Genomic DNA, 23803 nt, shown 5'->3' on the forward strand with positions numbered 1-23803 from the left:
GCTGCAGTTGCCTTGGCCTATCACAAAACATCCATTTACCAAAAGACAGATTGCTGAATGTCTCCATCCTCTAGCATTCCAGATGCCATTTACCACCTTAACTCACAGACAGTTAGTATGCTTGACATTAGTGCTTTGCAGCCTGCTAACTTCCATTTTTTAATTAAAAGAAGGTAAAAATAAAGTAAGTTGGCACTTAAAGAAACTTCAGTAGATTATGTGCTAAGCCAAAGTAAAACATTATAACTTAGTGCAATATCTGAATGACTGGGGCTCCTGCAATGCAATGTGATACCCAACTGCAACCCATGAATCATTATTGCATTCTAACTATGCAAGTTATCGACAACTACTTACTTAGTCAATTGCTTTATCTGATCTCTGTTTTTCCCATCTTCATTTGCTTAATTAACAGCATTTCTTATTGTTTCAGGATATTCAATAATTAGTGTTCCTCTATGAGTTTTGTGAATGTATTTCACCAATTTCTCCAAATTCAAACAATATAATATACATTAAAAGGTTGTTCTGAATACATTTTAAGTAGAAAAGCAATATACAAAAGTTTATAAAGAAATACATAAAATAACAGTGAGATTTGATCCATCTCTGGGAAGGTACTCATGGAAATGACTAGCGCATTACTAAGTATGATAGACATGGGATCATTTTAACTTCTATGAGAAGGACATCAGTGACACCAGTGTCAAAACTTGCCAGTCGTTCTCCAACTGGCCTCCACTTCAGCTCAATCCAATTCAAGCCTGACAGATCAAGAGTCTCATGCTCCTCGGGCCCTGATGGGCCAAATGTCTGTATACGAATGGCTGTAATTGGTGAAATCAAATACTGACCATCTACCTTTGAAGATTATTCTGAACCCCCATGTTTTTTTCTGGAGTAATGCATGTTTATTCTTGCTCTTCTCATATTGTATCTTCCTTGTTTCTCATTATGATTTCATATTTTCTTGAAGCTGCCCGGAATGGAATTGGAGATTTATCTTGTTAGGCGATGTCATTAAACTCATAAAACAAGCCAACCAGGTGTAAGAGACAAGTACAATTACAGCTGGCTGGCCAAAGGAATTAAAAATAATCACATTGTGTTCTCTAAGGTAAATTACTATTAAAGAAAACAAATATTTCTTAGTTGTTTTTCAATATAATTTATACCTTAGCTCAGGGGTCCATGGACCGGCACCGGTCCACGGCATGCCAGAAACCGGCCTGTGCAAATAAGAGAAGCCCCATCTGCGGAATGCAGACAGCACATGAAACCACATCCCCTCTGGTCCATGGAAAAATCTCTCTCCACAGAACTGGTCCCTAGTGCCCAAAAGGTTGGGGGCCGCTACCTTAGCTGCCTTCCTTTTCTATTGGCCAATTCTGGTCTGATAAAGAATATTTTCAACTAGCTGTACCCGGCCACGCGTTGCTGTGGCTCAGTCTCAATGCGCCATTGTGCATTCATCCCAAACAATAAGTTTGCATTTCTGCAATACTTTTCTCATGCCAGATGCTTTGGAAATGTTGCACGTGGGAGTTTCAATGAATTGCATGTTCAATGGCAATTTCAAAGCGTCCAACAGATGGCGCTGTTTTTCAAAAAAGCATGTTTTTACCTGTCACAGGTGTGACATCTATATAATATAGGTATATAAAAACATGCGCGTATTCGAATGCAATGTTGGGTCAAAATTTCAAAGCAATCGGTGAAGAACTTTCGGAGATTTAAGATTTTGAACAAACGAACATTTACATTTTTATTTATATAGATAAGAGCGAAGCAACAGGGAGTGCAAGAGAAATATAGTCTTCAACTTCTCCAAAATGGACATTCTAGCATGTACACGGAGACTACCATGTATTTTTATGAAATGGGTTCATGTCTCTGTGTGCTCAAAGCACTGAAGAAAGACAGTGGGCCTTACTTAGGCTCAACCATTCTTAGGAATCCTTGAACATTGTCCATGATGGTTGGAACATATAGAGGTTGTAGTCTAGTTATCTGGAGAGTACCAAGTTGCCTATTTGTAATGTAACAAAGCTCAACAAATCTGTATCTACAATGTAACAATCTTAACAAATGCAAAAGTCAGGAAGTATGGTCATATCTTCACAAACTGATTAAAATTCTATCTGTTTAATGAATAAAAACATGTGTAATAAATTACATCAGAAAACAGAACGTAGCAATGACCAATCCGGCTTGAACTTTGAATAAAATTATGGAGGATCTTTTGATTTAAATTTCATTTACTTCCTGTTCTCAGCAATACACACATACATAGACTTTGTTTTATTATAACCTTATAAAAATGTTTTCATTTTTTTTAGCATACCCAGTAGTTTAGCTGTATAAAACACAAGGAGGGATTGACTAAAATTGGCATCAAACAATTTTACAAACCTGGAATTCAGCAAATTGTTAGTAGATTACAAATCAGGAGAACCCATGCCAAACATGGATATCATTAAAATGGCTCTTGTTGTAAAACCATTGTAAAATGGCTGCTAAGAGACTCTGTGTATTTACAAAGGAAAGTAATTTGCTAATATAAGTTAAAGATTACATCTGACTCTCAACACAAAATAACTAACTTGATCCTATATAATAAAACAGAAAATTAAGGAAGGTTTTTTCAGAGGTTTTTCTCTCCCTTTCCATCAGAATTTGTTTTTCTGATCATTCAACTGTATTATTCTATACGTTACATTTTGGGACGTTGGAAAACCAAGTATTTACAAACTAATCACTTCATGATCTGCTCTGGATTTTCCCTAGGAAACAGATATCAAGCTGACTAATGTTTAGTTTCCCAAACCTTCCTTTTCATCTCATAACATTTTTACCCATTCCTCAGCAAACCTCAAACAATCCATTAATGTTTTGCTAGAGCATCAGCAAGTACCTTCAGTATCCTAGAATGAAATTCATCTGACTCTGGAAAATTAAACTCATTCAAATGTATATTCCTTTATCATGTTTCTATTTTTGGCTTTATTCCTACCCTTTCAATCCATTTACAAACCACTTTTTTATCACTGCCATGAAAACTGGTTCAAATGATAGTATGTCCAGGTCAGAACTTTACGCTGCACTAGAATAAGGCCACACTTGGAACACAGTTCCAATCCCCACAATATAGAAAAGTTGCTGAGACCCTAAAAAGAATGCAGAGAAGAGCAACTGAAATGAACTAACTGCAGCTAAATTGTATCAGGAACGATTAAGGGAACTAGGTATGTCTAGCCCAGGGGTAGGCAACCTTGGCTCTTTTATGACTCGTGGAGTTCAACTCCCAGAATTCCTGAGCCAGCATAGCTAGGAGTTGAAGTCCACGAGTCATAAAAGAGCCAAGGTTGCCTACCCCTGGTCTAGCCTAATGAAAAGAAATGGAAACAAAATAACAGAGTTGGAAGGAACCTTGGAGCAGGAGACCCTGTACCATTCCAAGTGGCTGTCCAGCCTCTTCTTAAAATCCTCCAGTGATGGAGCACCCACAACTTCCGAATGCAACCCATTCCACTGGTTTATTGTTTTCACTAGTTCGAGCTTGCTTCTCTCCTTGATTAGTTTCCCTCCATTGTTTCTTATCTTGCCTTCTGGTGCTTTGGAAAATAGGTTGACCCCCTCTTCTCTGTGAAAGAATTAGGGGTGACATGATAGCTGTCTTCCAGTACATGAGAAGCTGTCATAGAGAAGTGTGTGAGTGTGTTTGTGTGTGGGGGGGGATCAACTTATTCTCCAAAATTCCTGAGGGTGGGACAAGAAACAATAGGCGAAAGCTTGTTAAAGGTAGATCCAATGTGAAACTAAGGATAAACTTCCTGACAATGAGAACAATTAAATACTGGAAGAGTTTGCCTCTTAGGTGCTCCATCACTGGAAGTGTTCAGGAAAGGATTGGACATTCATTTATCTGGGATGGTATAAGGACTTCTACCATGGGCAGGGGATTGGACTAGAAGACCTCCAGTCCTATAACTCTAAAACTACAACTTCTAAAATGTCTAAATCTTTCTATAGTGCACAAGCCTGAGATTCAGGTTTTCATCTCAAGTTCAGAAATGATTTTAAAAGGCTCTTGATCAAACTACCATGCTATGGCCAAACACTCTACTGAAGATGTTACCTAGCCTGGTAACGAAACATTTGGAAACCAACCCACAAGCTTGGAGAATGAACCTTTATCCTCACACATCTAATAATGTTTGAGGTTCAGTCCATTTCATATCAACAATGTACCATATCATTTAGATCAGTAATGGCGAACCTTTTAGAGACCAAGTGCCCAAAAACTGGCCCCACTCCACCCCCTGCCCTGCCCCAGCTCCGCCCCCGCAGGGCCATTCATCACCTCCAGGGCCTACCACAGATCGCCCAGCAGCGCTATGACAGCCATGCCCTCTGCCCGCACCCTGCAGCATCAACTGTGCGCAATGAGGCATGAAGGCAGAGTCTTGTCTATGCTGCCTGGCTGCCATGTCCTTGGCTGCACTGCTCCGCGTGGGCCATGCTCGGGGGTGACTCTTCTCCAGGAGGGCTGCTGGTGAGGAGGGGGTCACGGGGAGAGGCAAGGCTGAGGCAACAGCACGTGTACCCACAGAGAGGGCTCCGAGTGCTGCCTCTGGCACCCATGCCATAGGTTCGCCACCACTAAATTAGATAACGAAGACCTTGTCCTGAAAATCAAATCAGTCCCATCAAGAAACAGTGTAACAAGTACTATTTCTTTTCCAAGCCATATCCATTGACTAGAAAGATGGATATGGGAAATACTTCTAAGCTTTCAGGATTTTGATTATACTTCTTTGATGGTTCTTTGCAGTTATTCCTTCATATGTGGTTACTAGGAAGAAATAATTGTCAGCAGACTTGATAAATCTTAAAAGTTGCCCTATTAGATCTATGAATCTTTTCCCTGGCATAGAAGGTATTTATAATTGTGGTTTTTTTTCTTTTCTTGAAAGTATAATAAAGAAAACAAAAGTCCTTCCTGTTCCTTCTATTTCTCTCTCAAACACACTCCCATAGCATTCTTCCAACCTACCCACCATTCACAAACAGGAACTCTGGTAAGTGAACTGTAAGTGATGGAAACAGAATTCTTGTTTTTCCCTACAGAAGCACAATACTGCTGTCATAGCTGGCAATCATGCTGGGAGTATAGATTGGAAATAGGGACATTAGATGCCATTCTGGAAAATTAAAGCTTATACTTCTCATTTCTGTTCTCATGCTGTTTATTTTTTACATTATGCAGTAACTTTTCCCTTAAATAGTTCCCTTTAAAATGTTATGTATATTATTTATATAATTATAGATTAGGACAAAGGAGATTTTTCATAGGACAGTGAATGTGTTTTCTGACATCTACATCTTCTACAAAAGGAAAAGTCCCACCATCCTTAAATGTCCCACAATTTATATAGACAAGAAAGTTTACTCTGATTTTATAAGTCAAATGTTCCAAAATAGGAATGGATTGAGAAAAACAAATTGCTCACCAATAAATATTGCAAAATGAAAATGGCTCCATATACACATTTGTTTCGTAAACTTGGGAGTCACCCCGTTCATGCTCGCATGAACAACACCCACCTTCATATGCCTAGAGAAAACATACTGTTTGCTATGCTTAGTGCAATAATCTCTGGACATTTACATTTCATGAAAATTTTTGCATCGTTGTATTTCTAGTGTTTCAATATAAAAGAAAAGAAAGCTGGTGTATTCGTATAAAGTTAAAAGTATATCTCAAATGTTTCGCTGGTTCAATGTCTAACGTTCACGTTCTACTTCGCATTTGTTAGAATCTGTTCTCGACTTTAATCGCTCTAGAATATCCTATAAACTTTGTACTATCGAGACCTACAGGTCTCTCTTTTAAGCTGGCTACACGGTTATAAATCTCGTTCAAATGTAGAAACTGGAGCGGGGAGCAAGTCCTTCTCAGGCACCTGAAAGAGGCGGCGCGGGAACCCGAGAAAAACCGCTTCAGCAACGCTCGCCAGGCCCTTCCACCGGCGTAAATCGCCCGAGAGGCCCTTCCACCTACCCACTCTTTTCCATCAGGGCGGAGCCAGCACCGTTCAAGGGCGGGGCGGATGAGGCTGGCCGGCTGGGTTTATGCGACCCAGGCGCTCTTCGGCGGTCACTCCGGCAAGCGGTCGGTGAAGAGGGGGGCGGCCCAACAAGCGTTCCCCAGCCGGGCTTCCCACTTGCTTGCAGCGCACACGTGGCAGATTCTCCTTCTCTATCTGCCGTCCCCCCACCTGCCCGGAGATCGACAGTAGCCCCAGAAAGGACCGCGGACAGCCACCACCATGAGCAAAGGGGTGAGGAAAATAAAAGGACGGGGTCGGGCTTGGGGTCGGGGAACACCGCGGGAATTCGGTAGCGTATCTTAGCCGGAAGGCGGTAATAGCCTGGACCTCGGCGGTACGAACTGCCGTAGCACCGCCTGTTGCTAGAAAGCAAGTTTCTTTCCTTTAATGGTACCGACGGCCAGGGCAGCCCCAGCCTGCTCGGCCGCTGAACGGGTGCGTTTTTTTCTGAAGATGGATGGCCCGCTGCCGCGATCCCTGTCGTCCGGCACCGTTTGCACCGAGGAGAGGCGCTGCCATGGAGATTGAAAAGGCGAAGGCTTAAAAGCGCCGCCCTAACAAACTAGACCTGAGAATGTGCCCCAAACACGAGGTTCTCGTAGAAGCGGAACAGGATCTTGCCATGGGGCGGATAATTCCACCCTCGGCGGCTCGCGATGAGCAAACAGGCTGCCGGAGAGTGAAGCAGCGAATCGCTGGTGGGAAGGGGGCGGGCGGGCCGGCCAGCCGACGATCTCCGGAAAGGCGTTCGGGAAATTCCGTAGCGATATCCTCCCTTTTCTTGGTTTTAACCGGTGGAGAGCCTCGCGAATGTGCCAGTCAGAATGGCGCGCCTAAGGCTGCGAGAATCGAACTATTCTCCGAATTCCGGAGCGGAGGGTTCGTGTTAGTTTTTGGAAAGACCTGTTTAAAAAAATAGAAATCCCACAGGTTGCAAACTGTTCTCTGAGTTATATATAGGAGCTTAGATAAAGTAATGTCCCGGAGACATTAAGTAATTATCATCCCTGTAGGAGAGTTTCGTTTTGGCCTTTGAAATGCATGCCATTCGGCCCGCAGCCTCCCCGTTTTGTCCAGTTAATCTTTTCTATTCCCGTTCCTTTTTCGGTTTAATGTGTTAATTGACGGTTACCTATTTGTTAATTTAGCCGTTTAATGTTGTGACATGAAGTAACTGAAAATATGCGGGCACACATCACATTCGTCTTTTGTTTAGTCAGGAATGCCCGTAGGGAGAAATATTACTTCCTTCGCTTGAATAGCTTTTAAAAGGCATAACTTTCTAACCATGAAATTAGAAGAGTTAGTTGTGACTCAGAAAAGTGAAAAAGATAAGCAGGCCGGTTCAGACATGATAATAAGAGCTTTTCTGTATTGGACGTAACAATTTCTAACCAACCTTCCAATCCGAAAAGGGGAGTGAACCATCAGTATGATTTTTAAAACGATGAAGACCGATGGTTGGCTTGATTTAAAAAAAATGGTAACTTGATTTTCTTAAACTTGTTGCTTGGAAGTATTTCTTGTACTTCAGTTGTCTCCTGAAGAGGAAATTAGGTGAAAACTTACTAGCCGAGTTGCTGCCATTTTGTCTGTTCATTCAGTTGTGGAAATCTGGATGCTTTTCTATCAGTCCTAAATGAAAAATGTACTGGCTTAATTATGCCTCCAGTTTTTGTCTGTAGCATCATGGATTTAGACCTGAATGTGGGCCATGTCTATGTGTTTTGGGGGTTGGTGTTTTTCTCCCCTGCTTCTAAATAAATGTCCTTGCCCCAGCCTCTTAGGATACTTTCTTCGTCTAAAGATTGGCCCAAGATAGTCTAATCAATTTATTCCAACAGGACACTCCATAGGCTGTTCCTGATAGCACAAACCAAAAGGTTCTTCCTTGTGTTAATGTTGAAATCATGCTTGTATACTTGAATATTAAAATCTTGTTAGAGCAGCTTTCTATTTCTGCGAAGGCCTCGAGGGCCTAGATCTGCCAGGATGATTGCTGTTTAGAATGGTTCATTCAGTAGGACAAGTGGAAACGAGAGGCTGTTGCCACATTATGGAAACTTCTATAAAATCCTGTGGTTTGATGCAATAGCTTGCTTCATTTTCAAATGAGTACCTGCTTGTTTCAGACAGAATGGATACTGTTATTTTTGATGCCTTTTTGGTGAAAGTTCGGAGCATTAAAGAATTACAGATAAAGTCTGATCATGTAATTAAATAAACTAAGCTGCTTGACTGTTAGGAATTTTTGTTGGTTTTCAGAGAACTGCAATTTCAGAAGCAGAAGAATCATTTAGTGTTTTTTTAGGCTTTTAGTCTCTTTGCTTTCCCAGTCTAGTTTCTTAATAGTAATTTTATTAAATATAATAATTAAAAAGATAAAAACTAATATAAACTAAAAAAAGAAAATTAAAAATCAGAATGTGCAGAAAAAAACAAATGGAAAAAAATTAGAATATAGTAAAGTAAAAGAAAAGTACAAAAAGTATTTACATAAGTATAAACAATTTTAGTAACTTATCTTCTCTTAAATTGTTTAAGCAATTATTTTTTCTTGTATCTCATTTTTTATCTATAAAATTCTTAAAACCTCATTGTTCAAGTCTTAGTCAGCAAAAGTCCATTAAGCATTACTAGAAATAACATCATATCTGTTTTAGCCTTGATCAAATAAACCAACTTTGTATTCCTTTTTTTACTTTTAACAATCTTGCTCAATCCTTTTAAATAATGTCCTAGAACTTTTTTTTTCATTTTTCTTTGCCAGTTCTCACAAAATTCTTCAAAACTTTAACCAGTCTTTCTTGTAAATCCAATGTAGGAAAGTTGTCCAGATTGCTCTTTTAGTTTATTATTTTTATATCCCATTTAATTATTAAGACAGCCAGTTTCATTTGTTCATCTTTATCTGTATTATTTTTTAGCCTATCATTTTTAAATCCACGTTTCATATCAGTCTCCGCCTTGTCTGGTAAAACTTGTTCACTTTCACAGCATCTTTTAAATACTGTTTATAGTGGCAGACATTCTTAAAATTAACTTCTGGATTCATTATTCACCAATATCCTTCAATACATGCAGTGTTAAAGTATTTTGCTTCATTCTGTATTAATAAGTGAAATTTAAGTATTCTTTAGTTCATTCTATCTAACCTTCAAAGTCCCATCCTATCAATTTTTAAAAAGGATTCTTGTAACTAATTAATTTCAAAATCTTATTTCAAATCTATTGGGATGATTAATCTGTTTGTAACTTTCTAGAATCAATGTTCTAATTACCCTTTCACTGTTTATCCCTCTCCCCCCCCCAAAAAAATTTAAACCTTAAACCTGCATTTAAAATTTCTTTCATGAAAGTTTGATGGAGATTCACTGAGAGGTACAAAACATGTCATTCCAAAGGTTCCAAATAACTGAAGACCAGTTAATAAGCAATTTCCAAAAGTGATTAGAAAAAGAAGTATGTAAACCCAATGTCCATAAAGCCACCAACGATGGTTAGGGCATCCCATCATTTCGCAGTCACCCAACAGAGACTACTGTCTTCCAGTCACATCATGAGGAGTAAGTTGTGGATGATCTCAAGTCTGCTCCTTGTCATGAGAAGAATTCTAAAGAGTTGGTGGTTCTTCATTCCACCACGGATGGTAGCTCCGCTCTCAGCAGAACCAAAAGTCCATTTTCAGTATAGTTCTGAAGATGTACCAAATTCTGTAAGATTTACTGCCTCAAAATAATGTTGAGGATTATAGATAGTTTTATGCAGTTATGCTGTGTTGAGGAAACAATGGTAATGGCCAAGGATTGATTAAATCCAGCCATTTGCTGGATTGATTAAAATTCTGCCACCAATATTTTTGTACCACAGTGCTGAATGGCAAAGGTGGAAAGATTTCGGTAGAGATGTTTGCCTGTAAAATTCTTAAAATATTTATAAAATATTTCTAGCTGTATGATTCTAACACTACATTAGCAATTGGTAGCTTTCCGAGGGGTAAGGGGTGGTGGTGGAATTAGTTAATAGTTAAGGCTTTGGAAACATAGGTTTTGAATTGGCTTCGCTTCTCCAACATCTAGATTTCTTGGTTCATTGCAATGCGCACCTATGAAGTTGTATCTTTATTGGAAGAAATGTAAGAGCTTCTTTTGAATGCTCTGTTGCTTCCCTGGTAAAATACAGAGCCGAGAGAGAGTCTGTAGTTTGGGAATTCTTGTTAGCACTGACTTCGTTAAGCAAATCGCAGAGGGATCTTTGATTCAGATGAATCAGATTTGGATTTCAAATAAAGGGTAGCAACCATGCTATACTAAAGACTCAGATGAATGTGTTTCAACACTAAAGAAATGGAAAAGTACTTGAACCTATCTTGTTGCTCTTTGAGCGGGTTAGATCCTTGGGTTTGGCTCTTACGTAAGCAGCAATTCAAGTATAATTGCAAGGCATAACTTTCCTGCACAGATGATTACCGTAAATGTAAATGGGAACCTTCCCATCTAATTGGGGTTATGGATGTTAGCCAGTAACTTTTTTTCCTTCTTGAGTGCGCTATTTTCGGTTTTAACTATATGTAGTTGAGCTATGTTAGAGGATAACTCTTATGTGTCCTTTGCTTGACATATGCATGAACTGCCCTCCCCTTTTGTAACTAAAATCTCTTTGTAGCAAAGTATCTTATAGGATTGGGGAGAAAACAAAACAGTTGTGTTTAATGGAACATAAAAATCAAAGAAGAGGTGGTTGTAAAATCAAACATATTTTAGGAATTCATTCAAATGTATATCTTTGTAGTTAAAAAAAATGGTAAAGAATTTTCTAGCATCTAGACATAGTGCCCTTTTTAGGATTTCCAACAACTTCTCTCTCCCACAAGTACCGAGAGAAATATTTCATACCCATGATGATCCTGTAACATACTGAAGTATGCAGAGTTGTTCATTTCCATCTAAAAAACATCATCAGAGTTGTTCATTTCCATCTAAAAAATCAGAATGATCTTGGAAGCTTTTACACAGAATCAAAAAACGATTGACCTGGAAATGGAATCCAGAAAACATTGTGCCCAGAATACTATCAAGCACTTCTAGGACACAGAATTTAATTCAGAAGGAAAGAGTTTTTTTCCATACCATTCTGCCTTGAACAAATTTTGCATATTCCTAGTTAAAAGGGGTTTAATTTTTACAAGTCTGATCAGGCCCAGCCAAGCATGGTTGGGGCGAGAGATGTATCCAAAACATCTTGCAGCCTGAGATGGATTACACTAATCTATACAAGTGCTGTTATATGAACCAAAATAGGTAGGAGAGGCATAGGATAAATGTACAGAATCATCTTTGCCCTTCTAGTTTTTCCAATTAAAATGCACTTTTTGCAACACCTGATTTCAGGAGTGCTTCCAGTCCATATCTTGAGATAGTCCTTGGTTCATATTAGTCTTTGTTTTTTGCAGGATTCATTTTTTGCAGGATTCAGTGAACGTTTAATTGCTGCATTTGGGCATGACATAACAAGACCGTAGTCAAGGTGTTTGTGCTATAAATTGTTCCTACATTTCACTCTCCATAGAAGTTTAAAGATAATGCCTTGTACCAAGGGATCATTTTTGCCAGGGGAATAGACTTCCACAGCTGTGTTCTCTTTACATTGACTGTAGCTATTGTCTCATATAAGCCACATTTGTTAAAGCACAGTGCACAATGTATAAAAACCTGGATTGCACACAATAAAAAGTGTGTACATGTTTTATAAGCATATAAGTGAAAAATGGCTGCCTTAAACCCCTATTTTTGTTCATAAACCCTCCAAATGGAAAATGAACATATGAAACAGGAAAAATTTATTTGATGCGGGGCAGGGGAGCTCCTATTGTGTCCCTTGGCCTGCTCCCCTGCAAGAAATTATCAAGTAGAAATTGTTGACCTTGTTCACTTAAGCTGTTCTCTGGCAGTGTTGGTGTACTAGTCAAATCAAACGACTAGCTGCTGTGGAAGAACCCCCAGATACCTTTTGTGCTTTCGGTATGTATTGTGTTGCAAATGGCGAGCTACTGTTATAGCAGTAGCATGAGAAGGGGAGCTGTGGCCCGAAGGAATGAAGGGAAAGAAGCAAATGAAGGAAGACACACTTTACCTGAAGCCCTCATAGAAGAGAAAATTTGTCACATAAGTACTAGTTCCACCCTAGCCAATCTAGGTGTGGTTCACTGGAGCACAGGAGTGGCCTTTCATTGTAGCTACTGATCCTTTGCTGAGAATATAATTTATACCTGAAAAATGCCACTTCAGGCAACACAGGAAAGAGAAGTGGTATGAGCTTTGAACAGAAGTTTGTCCATCTTCAAAAAGAACTTGGCGTACTCTGGGAAGGAGGAATGAACATTGGACTGCTGTGGGGTGATGCAATTGCACAAAGCCACATTGGAGTGGTTTTTTTTTGCTGCTTAAAGGGATTAATTTTCTGGCATTACAATTCTGTGAAATGTGTCAGAGGTTTAATACAATTTTACTTCAGTTTCTCCCATACTGGTCTTGGGAACTCCAAGAGCTTTAAAAAAGCTGCATGTGGGCAGTGGCTGCTAATACTCATTCTAAAAAATAGGTAGAAGCAGAAGATACAATAAATACAAATGCTTCTTTTTGGGTGAAATTACAGTATCATTATATTATATTAGAACGTCCTGAAGTAGAAAATTGTAAATACTATATAAAGACACCATTTGTGAGGTGGTTGCTGAACTGCTCAGAATAATGCCTTCTCAGGTTGTAAAGGACTTTGTAATATAAAACCTGGTGTTTTCAATTGTGCTTGAAACTGAAGATTGTAGCAGGTGCAGTGGAGCCTGTTAGGGTATGCGTATAATGGAAAATTAAATCTTCTTTTGAATTGGAGCCAACCATTGTGCCCCAGAAATTCTGCCAAATCATTTTAGATGAGCCATGGTTTGGCAGAATCAAAACTCAGAATGTTTCGGCTGTACAGAGGTTCGGGAGAAGCAATATCTGGATGGTGCAAGTGGATTAGACTGGCATGTATCACCCCCTGCTTCCTTCAGCAACTGCCAGAGTGGCATATTCGACTGGCCCACCTGCACTGCTCTCTGCCCTTCCCAGCTCCTTCCTTTCCCTCCTCTTGGTTGTTGCCACTGCCACCATCTGCAGTGTCCCAGTGGGCACATTCTATTGAACCCACGTCCTCATCTTCTCAGCACTTCTTTCCCTCCCCTCAGCTGCTATCACCAATGGGTTGTGCTCTTCCTTCTCAAACCAGTTCTTTCCAGAACAATTGCATTTCAGACCATGCCTGGAGCAAAACAGCTCTTCTCTTGTTCTACACATGAACCAAAGTACCTCAGATATGCATGTTTTGGTTCAGGTACACCCCCCTCAAACAAGTTGTTTCAGGCAGAATTTTGCACATCCCTACTTTCCAGTCTGTACCTGTAAGTGGCTTTCAACCTCATGTCAGGAGTAATAGGGGTAGAAAAAGGAAGTTTTCTATTCACATCAAGCTTGACGCCTGGTGACTTCATAGACACCTTAACGTATTTTTCAGAGCTGCGATAGGAAGGTGATTTGCCTGTCTTCTTCCAGGATGTTTTTTTAACTTCCTACTCTATCTTACAGCCTTTGGATTGATTCTCTGGTCTCTAGTCCAAACCAGGGCTCTGTGATAGTTTGGATGCAAGCATAAAAAGAGGCTTTGAAGCTTAGAGCTCCTATCTGCAACTCTTTAAAGAAGAATCTTTTTTCCTGGGTTCTCCTGGTTGCCTATGCAACTGTTGTACAATCATGGAAAAAGACATGGCTACTTTCAAGCCAGGCAGCCAAGAGATGCAGTGTAACTTTGCTGAGGGATAGTAGAGGTATGCAGCCTGTTTTGCAGTCCCAAAGACTTGGTTGCCAACATTCTAAGGCTTATAACAAATATTTGTCAACATACTAGAATGGAAGAAAATGCTAGCTCATTTTCCTGTGAAGTCATTTTTGTGGTCTTTGTAAGCCAAAAAATGGGGCTTTTTGCAGGAAAAAAAAGTTCAGCCCCCAGAGTGAAAGAAAGTTACCTGTCTCTGAAGTAAATCATGGTATGCCTAAAAGATCCAATTAAAAGAGATTAATATTGGCTCAGATTGGATAAAAGATCTCTTTTTGTTCTCAGGTTTGCAATATCCAGTTGTTTTATCATTGTACACTAGCCTTCTGACTGAATGTTAACCTTTGGTCTTGGCTTCTCAAGCAGCAGCATCCTCTAGGGCAGTGGTTCTCAACCTTTTTAATGCCGCGACCCCAACTGGTCATAAGTCGAGGACTAAACCAGTCGTAAGTCGAGGACTTTCCCTGCCCGGGAGTGCCGCGCATGCGTGGTTCTGCCCCCTGCGCCGGCCGAGGCGTAGCTGGCAAGCGGCAGAGACGGAGCAGGCCGACCACCAGCTGGCCCAGCCCAAGGGAGGTAAGGCACCCGCCAGAAAAGGGGGAAAAATGGCGGACAAAAAAAATGGCGGACAAAAAAAATGGCGGACAGCCTTGCTTGGCAACCCCCGTGAAATGGTCGATCGACCCCAAATGGGGTCCCGACCCACAGGTTGAGAACCACTGCTCTAGGGCAGGGGTAGGCAATCTTGGCTCTTTTATGACTCGTGGACTTCAACTCCCAGAATTCCTGAGCCAGCATGGCTCAGCTTGGAAACCTCTCCCTTTCCCCTCAGCATGGCTGACTCAGGAATTCTGGGAGTTGAAGTCCACGGGTCATAAAAGAGCCAAGGTTGCCTACCCCTGCTCTAGGGACATGCCATACTTGGAATACGAAAAAGTAAAGGTGATTTGCAGGGGAGGCTGGCACCACCTTTTTTAGTTGTCATTTGACCTTAGAGAATGCATGCTTAAGTAAGGAGGCACTGCCAACATAGCCATCCCCCTCCGAAATACCTTCTCTGCTCTGGGTTTGGAATGCTGCACATCCCTCCTCTGCCCTGCATACATCACTACTTCCCCCCCCCAAAAAAAGCTTTTTCTTCTTCCAGTCTTTAGGGGAAAATTTCATTGTCCATGAATTACCACATGAAAGTAATTGTTCTGCAAGTGTTGCTGAGGCTAGAGAACAGTAACGTTTCTAACTCTCCTTGAGATGCTGTTTTTGTGATGTCATTATAATAACAGAATAAATTCCCAGGGACTTTGTTCTGTTGTCCTCTCTACTCTTATTTTCTTCAGGTTGAAAGAGTAGCCCTCCTATAACTCCCCCCTCAGGTTTTGGTTTGGGAACATTGTTAATTTTGCAAATCATAAAATGTGGAAGAATTCTGACATCTTTAAAACTTTCGTAATATCTATCTTATTGAAATACAGCTTGGCTGGGTGTGTAATATTGTTTGCATAGCTGAGTTACAGCACTACCATCATGTTTGCATAAGTAAATGTTTTGACTGTACTTCTAAAATTACATGTATGGGCAGACTTTGCCATTTGGATGAATATATCCACATGACTAAGCACAACCTTTAATATTGAAGATCTTAATTAGCAAATGTACTGTGGGTCTGGTAATTAAGCAACTTGTTTGCTGGATTTTATTGAATACTTGGGATCAATTTTCCTTCCTCATACACAATCATGGACTAATGTTTGTTTGAGTACAAAATCCTGGCTGCAGGCATCCTAATCCCTGTTCTGCCCAGGCTTGATCTTAATTGGAGGAATTATTTGCATATTTACCAGAAACTAGTGGATTAAATAAGACCTTATCCTCCTGATTAATTGTGTCCAGTACACTGCCCTGTTGCAGATTGAGTTGCATAGTAAGGAAGTAGGTAAGTGCTACTCCAATGCTGCATCTAAATTAAATATCAGCATATACTGAAACAGAAAATTTTGTATAGATCTGAAGCCTCCTTGCTAGAGAGGCTATTGGAAGCAATTGTTCAGCCATGATATTACACATGATATTAGTTCTTGTAGTTCAGGGCAATTTGTGTTCTAGAGGTGAGGAGAAGGAAGAGAATTGGGGGCATTAAAATAACAATTATGGATTGTGCTCCCTTTTAAATTGAAATATGTATGTGGGGTGGGGAATAAAGTGATTCTGACTGAAACAGTTTCCTGTGCCCTTACCTGACGATAATCTAAAATAATCTAAAAACTTTTTGCTTGTATTTAAAATAAGCAGTTGGGATAGCAGAAATGCCATTCATCCAAAGAATGTAGACGTTTTCTTTTTTATGAAATGTTTTCCCTTTCCCCTCTTTATAGAAGGGAAACAATACAGTGACGGGAATGTCAGGAATGTTCAGCTCTGCTTTACCTTCTAACAGATAAGAGGCAGAGAACAAAAGCTCCATTCCAGCTCGCAGTGCTCTTCCCAAATGTTCTATAGCCCTGAGCATGTGAAAAACATGAACAAAGTACTATTCCTTGAATGTCCTCTAATGCTTTATCCAAGTAGCTGGGCTGGTTTTTTCTTGATAATACCCTAACCCAGGGGTAGACAACCTTGGCTCTTTTATGACTCGTGGACCTCAACTCCCAGAATTCCTGAGCCAGCATAGCTGACTCAGGAATTCTGGGAGTTGAAATCCACGAATCATAAAAGAGCCAAGGTTGCCTACCCCTGCCCTAACCTCTGCAAAGCTTTTTGAAGGATACCATTGGCAACCAGACCCAGATTTTCCACAACTTATTTAAAAAGTATGAGCGGCTCTGTTTACCTTCTTAGGCAACAGGCGGAGCAGGGAACTTTCCACTATGTTAAATCTCAGCACTTCTATTCTTAAGGCTTCCCCTTTCAGGAATATGCTTAAGAAATAAAATTTTAAAACATTAATTGAACCATTCACTCTATTTGTGAAATAGAGTATATGTGAAATAGAGCATTTGTGACTCTTAGGAGTCACAAATGGTGAAGACTAGGAAGGGTTTTTATCATCAGGATTCCGGCAGGACGCTGCAAGCAGCAGTTAGAGGAAAGATGAATGCCTAGAGAGGAATGGGAAAGAGGCCACCCTGATCTATGCAGTCCTAGCCCCTGGAATGCAGTCAGTACTGTATGTAAGAGTTTTCACATACTCTTCAAATAATAGCTGTTGGGGGGTGGGGAAGGTCCTTGGAGCAGAATATGAGTAAAAACAGTGGCTAAGTTCAAAATGACCTGAGATCTTTTTTTTCTTCCTCATGGTCTATTTGATATAGTAAAAATACTGATTTGAATGTCTTGTCTGAACACAATTGTTCAGTTTAAAGTTTGTTCCTTCATTATAGGATTTGTAAATATTAGCACATACTGATCTTAGAAACTACAATTCTTAGGGGGAAAATGGATTAAAAACAACTTGATCTCCCTGAAAGAAAGACATTATATGTAAGGCAATTGCAGTTCAAATAATAAGATGCAGAACTAATTATTTTTTTAATTAATATTTGCATTCTGTTTAACTTAAAAATGTACATGCTGCCTTTCAAAATAGGATGTTTCTGGAAAGGGGAATTTTTTTAGGGCTGAAGTATTTATGTGTAACAGTACATTACATTTACCCATTACATGAAATACATTCCAAATGAATGAAGGTGAATATATGTGTCCCAGAATAATGTTGCAGGACCGAATATGGGTCACTCACCCGGGACCAGGGGTTTATCTTCTGAGGTTTCGGACTCGTGCCGGAGCCCATCTTGCTGAGAAGGTCCCTGAGGATGGGGGCTCCGGCAGGAGTCCGAAAGCTCGGAAGACAAAAACCCCTGGTCCCAGGTGAGTGACCCAGATTCGGTCCTGCAACATTCCAAATGGCACAGTAAGATTAAAGAACCATCTCCCTAACCAGGGGTCCCCGACCTTTGTCGGTTGGCGGACTGGAGGAAAAGGGAGGGGGAAGCATTTTACATGCGTGCGCGCACACGCATGAGGCCACAAACAAGCGTGTGCCACAAATGGGTCGGGGCTAGTGCCCACGTGATAGTCACTAGCTCTGCCCCGTTCTTGCGTGGTGCAGCGCCTTGTTTCTGTACCCTGTGGTGCAGCGGCGGCCGTTTTTGCATCTTGCAGCATGGTGGCGGTCTGTTTTTGCGGCGCAGTGGCACCGTTTTTGTGCCCTCAGGTGCCACGGCTGTGTCCCATTTGCCCCTCGAGGCACATTGTCGTCCCGTTTTTGTGGATGAGGTGCGGCGGCGGCATCCTGTTTTCCCAGCTGAGGCACGGCGGCAGCCCGTTTTCACAACCGCAGCCATGGCACTAGCTCAAGTGAGGGTGTATGCGTGCACACATGCGCACACTGGCCAGCCTGTCCCGTGGCCCAGTGGCCAGGAGGCCATAGCCCACTACCGGGCCGCAGCCCACAGGTTGGGGACCCCTGCCCTAACCTCAAATGTATAGCAAACCAGGTTTTCTAAGATTTCTTGAATGCTGTATTAATTTTTTTATTAAATTACTTCCTTATCCAGAAGTGAGTAGCCTAATACCGTGACTGTAAATTGTATGATGTTATTTGTTTTAACTATGATTAGCTGGGCAGGCTATACTGTAATCAGGCAGACTATATTATTGGTAGTGTAGTGTATGAAACAAGCCAGTAGATTAAGCACTTAAAAAGCAGCTATCTCTGTGTTTTTATTCTGCTAACTGGTCAGAAATAATGCCGTATCAATACAGACACTATTTCAAAGCATAGCTAATCATCCTGAACTATACTCAGGCTCCAAACATCTTAGTATTATGCCCTAAGAGTGATGAAAACCAGCTTTACAAATGAAGTCTTGTGATTGTGTTTTGTGACATGTGCAGTAGGCTTCTGCGCACATTAATAGAGCACTGTCTTTAATATGCTGTGAAATCTGAGAAGGACTGAGTAGCCTATAATGATTGTTTTTAGGATTTTTACATAAAAGAGCAAAGATCTCTCATGGGGAGATGTAGCATTAGAGCCCTGGAAAAGCTGATCAGAAGTTGAAAATACAGAACTGCATGGGTTAGTCAGTTGGAATTGGGTGGTAAATAAATTCAAATAAGTAACTAAAATAAAATAAAAATAATTACCTGGTTCAGTGTAAGGCAGTTCTTTGATTGTGTCTCCGATTTTCATCTAGACTGGATGTGACAAGTATGAACCTGCAGCTACATCGGAGAATGGAGCAAAGAAGAAAAAAGGAAAAAAAGAAAAGGATATGGATGAACTAAAAAAGGAAGTTTCACTGGTAAGACCAATTTTTATCCACATTAGGGGCAAAGAAATTAACATAATGCTTGGGTTGGCATGAATTGTCAATTTTCTAACTTTTAAGTTGACTACCTTGGATTGGACCATTAAAAGTTTTCCAAATTGGCTTAGATAATTTACCATTTCACCATCATCAAAAGTCTGGATGTAAGGTAGTAAAATGGTAATTTGTTAATTGACACCATGTAGTTCTTTCTTTCCCCTTGACACACCCATGCTTAAACCTCAAGTAAACTTAATTTGTTTATCAACTTGGAATTCTTTCCAGTAACTGCTATGGTTAAACTCGATCAATATTTTGACAATATCCTTGGATACCCAAATGTGGCTTCACTAGTCTTTTTGACTTTGCAGGATGATCACAAGCTCAGCCTTGATGAACTTCATCGCAAATATGGAACTGATCTCAGCCGGGTAAGTTGGGCAATTTTGGAGGGAGTTTTCCACTTTGAAAGTACAAAATGCGTGGCAGCAAGTTCTGGGAAGAACACAATGTCAATTCATGTTCTTGTTATAATTCAGAAGTTATATTCTCTTCCCCAGCTTGGCTTGAGCATCTTTGTAAAATGCTGCTGCCATAGAATCATTGTGAATGATACTAGAGGATCATTGTATGATAATCTTCTAGCTTATCATTCATTTTTATAAGTTTCCATCCCTTACAAGAAGTAAGGGATGGAAATATATCAAGGAGAGATCCAACCTAGAACTAAGGAGAAATTTTCTGTCAGTGAGAACAGTTAATCAGTGAATGGCTTGCCTCCAGAGGTTATGGGTGCTCCATCACTGGAGGTTTTTAAGAAGAGATTGGACAGTCACTTGTCTGAAATGGCATAGAGATTCTCCTGCTTGAGCAGGGGGCTGGATTAGAAGACCTCCAAGGTTCCATCCAATTCTGTTAATCTGTTATTACTATCATTCATATGTTATGACTGTCACATACTTGAAGGGTAGCATTATGGTAATTATAATATTAAGGATTGCGGTCTTTTATCAGTGAAAGTTTATCAGTGAAGACAACAGGTTTTTTTAGATTTAATGTTTTTAATGTTTTGGATTTCATGCATTTTAATCCACTATTACAAGCTGAGGCAGCTGAAGCAGGCAACATTCAAATAATTGTAGTAGATAAATGCTGAGCTTACTTGGAAAAAGTTCTTTTGAAAATAAGAATGAGTGAAAAATTGACATGTCACTTAAGAAAGAAACTCTGCTAGGTTACAATTTGACAGCTATAGCACTCTTAAGTAACCTCCATGTTGCATTTCTGTAACTGAATTCCTCATTCCCTTTCTGCATCTTAGGGACTGACTGCTGCGCGGGCTGCAGAAATCCTGGCTCGAGATGGCCCTAATGCTCTCACTCCCCCTCCCACGACCCCAGAATGGGTTAAATTCTGCCGGCAGCTCTTTGGGGGCTTTTCCCTTCTGCTTTGGATTGGAGCCCTTCTTTGTTTTCTGGCGTTTGGCATTCAAGCTGCAACAGGAGAAGAGCCTAATAATGACAATGTACGTGGGGAGGGGAGGGGAAATGGGAGGCATGACTGAGTAGCCCAGTTTAGATATCATGGGATATTGTGATGCCCCAATATGTCAACACATTGGCTGTGGGCTTCAAGGTTATATGTCTTGTCAGAAGAGGCTGCTGGAAGATTTTACTTCAAAGCTACTCACAGTTGCCCAGAATTGAGGGGAGGATATATTCTCGTGAAAACATAAAATACTGATGTTTTGATTTGTCCTTATTGGCTAGGGCTTTCGTTTCTACTTGGACTAAGTATAAACATGGTGGCTATGATCTAAGGCTATGCAGCAATCCAGATGGGAGTTGAAAATGTGATTTAGAATGTGCGTGTCTCACCCATAGGGTTACGGTTTCCCAAGATTATATAACAACTACAGAATTCAGCAATCCAAGGCCAGTTACTTTAAGATGGCCCCTGCAAGTGCTACATGTCCACTACACATGCTCAAATTACATTTTGCCCTTTGAACTCAGGTTTCTGCATGACACATTTCTGATCTGCCTGCCTAAAGCTTAGTTTGTGTATTTCTAGTGCACTTGCCAGTTAAGTTTGGGGTGGGCCTACTTCAACATCAGAATCTTAAAGTTTCACAACAGGTTTTTCTCATATTGTTTAATTTACGAATTGGATTAAGTTATGGTCCCTTCTCCCTCTGACCAGAAAATAGTTTGTTGTCCCGTGTTTTTTCTTCTTCTTGAAATTCTTCTCTTCACATATTTTCATCAGCAACATATAATCATTGGGAGCATTGTTGTCAAAATAATTGCCTACAATTAATGTTGCAAACTCAGAGCAGAGTTTACTGAGGTTTGTGTGAGTAAGTAATATCACTTAAAAGACTGACTCACATATACTTGTATCTACTTGTAGTTATATCTAGGTGTTGTGCTGGCTGCTGTTGTCATCATAACTGGCTGCTTCTCTTACTACCAAGAAGCAAAGAGTTCAAAGATCATGGAGTCCTTCAAAAACATGGTGCCTCAGGTATGAAAGTGCTAAGGTTTCAGGTCTTTTTTAAATACATAAGTTACACATTTTTATGTATCTTTGATCACACATTGGTAGTGAAGCTGTCCTATATAGTTAATGAACATTGCTTCTTCTTGCAGCAAGCTTTGGTAATCCGAAATGGAGAGAAACTGAGCATCAATGCTGAAGGTGTAGTTGTTGGAGACCTAGTGGAGGTGAAGGGAGGAGATAGAATCCCAGCTGATTTGAGAATAATTTCAGCTAATGGATGTAAGGTATGTATATCTTCAAGGGGTAAAAATGAAGAGACTGTACTGGACAACTTGCAGAGGATCTAGGCATGGCATCACCCAGTGCCTCCATAAAACCACATGGGCACTTTTTCTTTTTCTCCTGCAGGTGGACAATTCATCTCTCACAGGTGAATCAGAGCCTCAGACAAGATCTCCAGATTGTACAAATGATAACCCATTAGAGACCAGAAATATTGCATTTTTCTCCACTAATTGTGTTGAAGGTAAATATAATTTCCAATATTTGACTAACAAGGCTGGTAGGATACAGCAGTTCTCAGATCTAGAAATGATAGATTGTTCAAGGAGAAATTAGGAAACATCTTGGTGAAGCATGTCTTCTATTAGCACATATTAGAACTGATGAATGTTAATTTGTAAAGGGCGTTGCCGTTGTTTTTTTATAAGTCTTTTTGAACTAAAGCAAGATGTATTATTGCTAGGACATCATTTCTATAGCTATACTTGAAAGCTTTGTCAAAGAATCTTCTGTCATTCCTATATGGATTAGGGGACAAGTTTTGCAAGAAGGACAAAGAACAAGAATAAATCAAAGATTATAAAATGCTCTTAATATGTGGGGGATGAAAATGTGTACCACCATTTGCAATATCTTCTGAACTGCTTGATTGGGAAACAGATGATGACTGAAGAAATGTCCTTGTTTGCGCTGAAAGCCAACATTGTGTATTATGCCTGCATTGCACACAAAAAGAGAGAAGGAAGAGTTTAATTACAGTCTTTCTTGTGATTTTCAGGTACTGCCCGTGGTGTAGTCATCAACACTGGTGACCGAACTGTGATGGGCCGCATTGCTACATTGGCTTCTGGGTTGGAAGTGGGACAGACTCCCATTGCTGCGGAGATTGAGCATTTTATCCACATCATTACTGGTGTGGCCGTGTTCCTGGGTGTTTCCTTTTTTATCCTGTCATTGATCCTCGGATACACTTGGCTAGAAGCTGTAATATTTCTTATCGGCATCATTGTTGCCAATGTCCCTGAGGGTCTGCTTGCTACAGTGACAGTAAGTTGCCATAAAGAGGAGGTTAGCACTCTCTTTTTAATAAAAGATCTAAGGAAATATAGATTGTGATGGAAGGCAGCCTTCATCTCCCGTTTCCTCACTTTGTAGGTATGTCTGACACTCACAGCCAAGCGCATGGCTCGTAAGAATTGTCTTGTGAAGAACTTAGAAGCTGTGGAGACTCTAGGCTCCACTTCTACAATCTGTTCTGACAAAACAGGCACCCTGACCCAGAACCGCATGACTGTTGCCCACATGTGGTTCGATAACCAGATCCATGAAGCTGACACAACAGAAAACCAGAGTGGTAAGCCTACCTGATCTCTGTAAGATAATTTGGCATTCCTTTCTGCTAATAGTCAAGATAATACTTGTTCAGATCTGCAGCCTAGCTTTCTAGCCATATGTAAAAACTTTGCTTTGTCTCCACAATAGCCAAAAAGAATACATTTGCAGTGCTTCACATAATGTTTTAAGTCAATCTTGATCAGTGTTTCTCAATCTTGGCAACTTTAAAATGGGTGGACATCAACTCCCAGAATTACCCAGCCAGCCCAGCCATGCTGGCTAGATAATTCTGGGAGTTGAAGCCCATGTTAAAGTTGCCAAGGTTGAGGAACAGTGATCCAGACTCATCTGAAACCATTTAAGAATAGGGGTTTTTTTTAGAACAGAAAA

General features: G+C 40.3%; 1 protein-coding gene across 1 annotated transcript in view; it reads left to right on the forward strand.

Moving 5' to 3' along the window:
- The first annotated feature begins 6106 nt into the window (after nt 1-6106).
- The window catches only part of ATP1A1 (ATPase Na+/K+ transporting subunit alpha 1), a 28245-nt gene continuing 10548 nt past the window's right edge, over nt 6107-23803 (forward strand). The window contains exons 1-9 of the mRNA XM_015818080.2: nt 6107-6344; nt 19181-19288; nt 19666-19725; nt 20616-20819; nt 21707-21820; nt 21946-22080; nt 22205-22322; nt 22857-23125; nt 23234-23432. Coding sequence (XP_015673566.1) covers nt 6333-6344; nt 19181-19288; nt 19666-19725; nt 20616-20819; nt 21707-21820; nt 21946-22080; nt 22205-22322; nt 22857-23125; nt 23234-23432 — 1219 coding nt within the window. The 5' untranslated portion in view covers nt 6107-6332. The remainder of the gene's footprint in view (nt 6345-19180; nt 19289-19665; nt 19726-20615; nt 20820-21706; nt 21821-21945; nt 22081-22204; nt 22323-22856; nt 23126-23233; nt 23433-23803) is intronic.

This window comes from Protobothrops mucrosquamatus, unplaced genomic scaffold, assembly GCF_001527695.2.
Source record: "Protobothrops mucrosquamatus isolate PMUCROS unplaced genomic scaffold, P.Mucros_1.0 scaffold677, whole genome shotgun sequence".
In the NCBI taxonomy this organism is placed as follows: Eukaryota; Metazoa; Chordata; class Lepidosauria; order Squamata; family Viperidae; genus Protobothrops; species Protobothrops mucrosquamatus.